The sequence below is a fragment of the Alosa alosa genome, chromosome 15, assembly GCF_017589495.1.
Source record: "Alosa alosa isolate M-15738 ecotype Scorff River chromosome 15, AALO_Geno_1.1, whole genome shotgun sequence".
Taxonomy (NCBI): Eukaryota; Metazoa; Chordata; class Actinopteri; order Clupeiformes; family Clupeidae; genus Alosa; species Alosa alosa.
In genome coordinates, this window is record NC_063203.1 from 30913249 (window position 1) to 30915599 (window position 2351).

Sequence of the window (2351 nt, forward strand, 5' to 3'; positions counted from 1 at the left end):
AATAATACCCTTACTGCTGCACTAACTTGTCCTTATCGCACTCCACCTTGAGACACACACACACACACACCTCACTGCTGCACTAATCTTGTCCTTATCGCATTCTACCTTGACACACACACACACACACACACCGCTGCACTAACTTGTCCCATCGTATTTACCCTGACACGACACACACACACTGCTGCACTAACTTGTCCCATCACACTTTACCCTTTGTTTGTCATAATTTGTTGAAGTCTCTTTGGGCTTAAAAAGCATCAGCCATATGTAATGTAATGAATCCTGCTTCTTACCCCTTTGCGTTCAGACACATACAGCTCCAATCCCATGTGACATCTGGATCATGTCCAGAGTCCAGTTTATCTGGAAGGGGGCTGCACTCACACACACACGCACACACACACACACGCGCACACACACACAGACACAGACACACACACACACACACACACACTGCTGCACTAACTTGTCCTTATCGTACTCTACCTTGAGACACACACACACACACTGCTGCACTAACTTGTCCTTATCGTACTCTACCTTGAGACACACACACACAGACACAGACACAGACACAGACACACACACACAGACACAGACACAGACACAGACACACACACACACACACACACACACACACACACACACAGCTGCACTAACTTGTCCTTATCGTACTCTACCTTGACACACACACACACACACTGCTGCACTAACTTGTCCTTATCGTACTCTACCTTGACACACACACACACACTGCTGCACTAACTTGTCCTTATCACACTTTACCTTGTTTGTTTCACTTGTTGGAAGTCTCTTTGGGCTTAAAAAGCATCAGCCATATGTAATGTAATGAATCCCGCGTCTTACCCTTTTGTGTTCAGACACATACAGCCCACCCATGTGACATCTGGATCATGTCCAGAGTCCAGTTTATCTGAAAGGGGCTGCACTCACACACACACACACTTACTGCTGCACTAACTTGTCCTTATCATACTCTACCTTGACACACACACACACACACTGCTGCACTAACTTGTCCTTATCGTACTCTACCTTGACACACACACACACACACTCACTGCTGCACTAACTTGTCCTTATCATACTCTACCTTGACACACACACACACACGCGCACACACACACAGACACAGACACAGACACACACACACACACACACTGCTGCACTAACTTGTCCTTATCGTACTCTACCTTGAGACACACACACACACACACTCACTGCTGCACTAACTTGTCCTTATCGTACTCTACCTTGACACACACACACACACACTGCTGCACTAACTTGTCCTTATCGTACTCTACCTTGACACACACACACACACACACTGCTGCACTAACTTGTCCTTATCATACTCTACCTTGACACACACACACTGCTGCACTAACTTGTCCTTATCATACTCTACCTTGACACACACACACACTTACTGCTGCACTAACTTGTCCTTATCGTACTCTACCTTGACACACACACACACACACACACACACACACACACAACGCGTGCACAAGGTATCAGTGCAGTGGAAACATCTGAGTCATGCACACTTCAGAAAAAGGAGGGAGAGTGTGTGTGTTTGTGATTTCTGTCACATACAGAATGAAGAATTGTGAAAACCATTACAGTGTCCTACACACAGATACACAACACCGAAGCAATTGTAATCAAAGCCAGATACACAGGTATCCCTATGCTTAGTAGAAGTTCATTCCATGACACTCCCCAACCTACACGTTAGGATGAGTTCATACAGCAGTAACAGCTAGTGTAATCTAAGTGATACACAGGACTACGCAGTGTACCCACTTGAAAAGCATCCCCATCTCAGTATACCCACTTTAAGTAGGCAAGGATAGGCATTAACTTTTGGGGTTGATGACAGTATACCCACTACAGCTAACTACTACATCACAGTATATCTACAGCTAACTAAACTACACCACAGCCACACACAAAAGTTTATTTTTATTATTATTATTATTATTATTATGTTTAATCTGTAATTATACCTGAAACCAAATTTTAGGTCGTGGCTGGATTGTCACACTGCCCACTTTCACGTGCTTGGAGATCGGCGGCGGCACCAGCGCAAGCTGGCGGCATGCCTGACGCATCCACGTGGTTTCTGCTTTCACGCGCGCGCACTAAGCGCAGACCGGCAGAGACGAGCACATGCATGAGAGAAAAAAGCCGGGTGTGTGCATCCATGCTGTTAGCAGAATGCTATCTACGACCAACGCACACACCGACGAGATACAGATGGCGACTCAATCCATGCTAATGCTATGCTTAACCGTCAATTTACTAACATATTGTAG

At 45.6% G+C, this 2351-nt stretch overlaps 1 protein-coding gene across 1 annotated transcript in view; it reads right to left on the minus strand.

Annotated features, from left to right (window-relative positions):
- wu:fb16f03 (eukaryotic translation initiation factor 4 gamma 1) overlaps positions 1-2147 on the minus strand; it is a 61440-nt gene extending 59293 nt beyond the window's left edge. Inside the window, 2 exon segments of the mRNA XM_048264079.1 lie at positions 527-546; positions 2043-2147. Coding sequence (XP_048120036.1) covers positions 527-546; positions 2043-2147 — 125 coding nt within the window.
- Between the last annotated feature and the right edge of the window lie 204 nt (positions 2148-2351).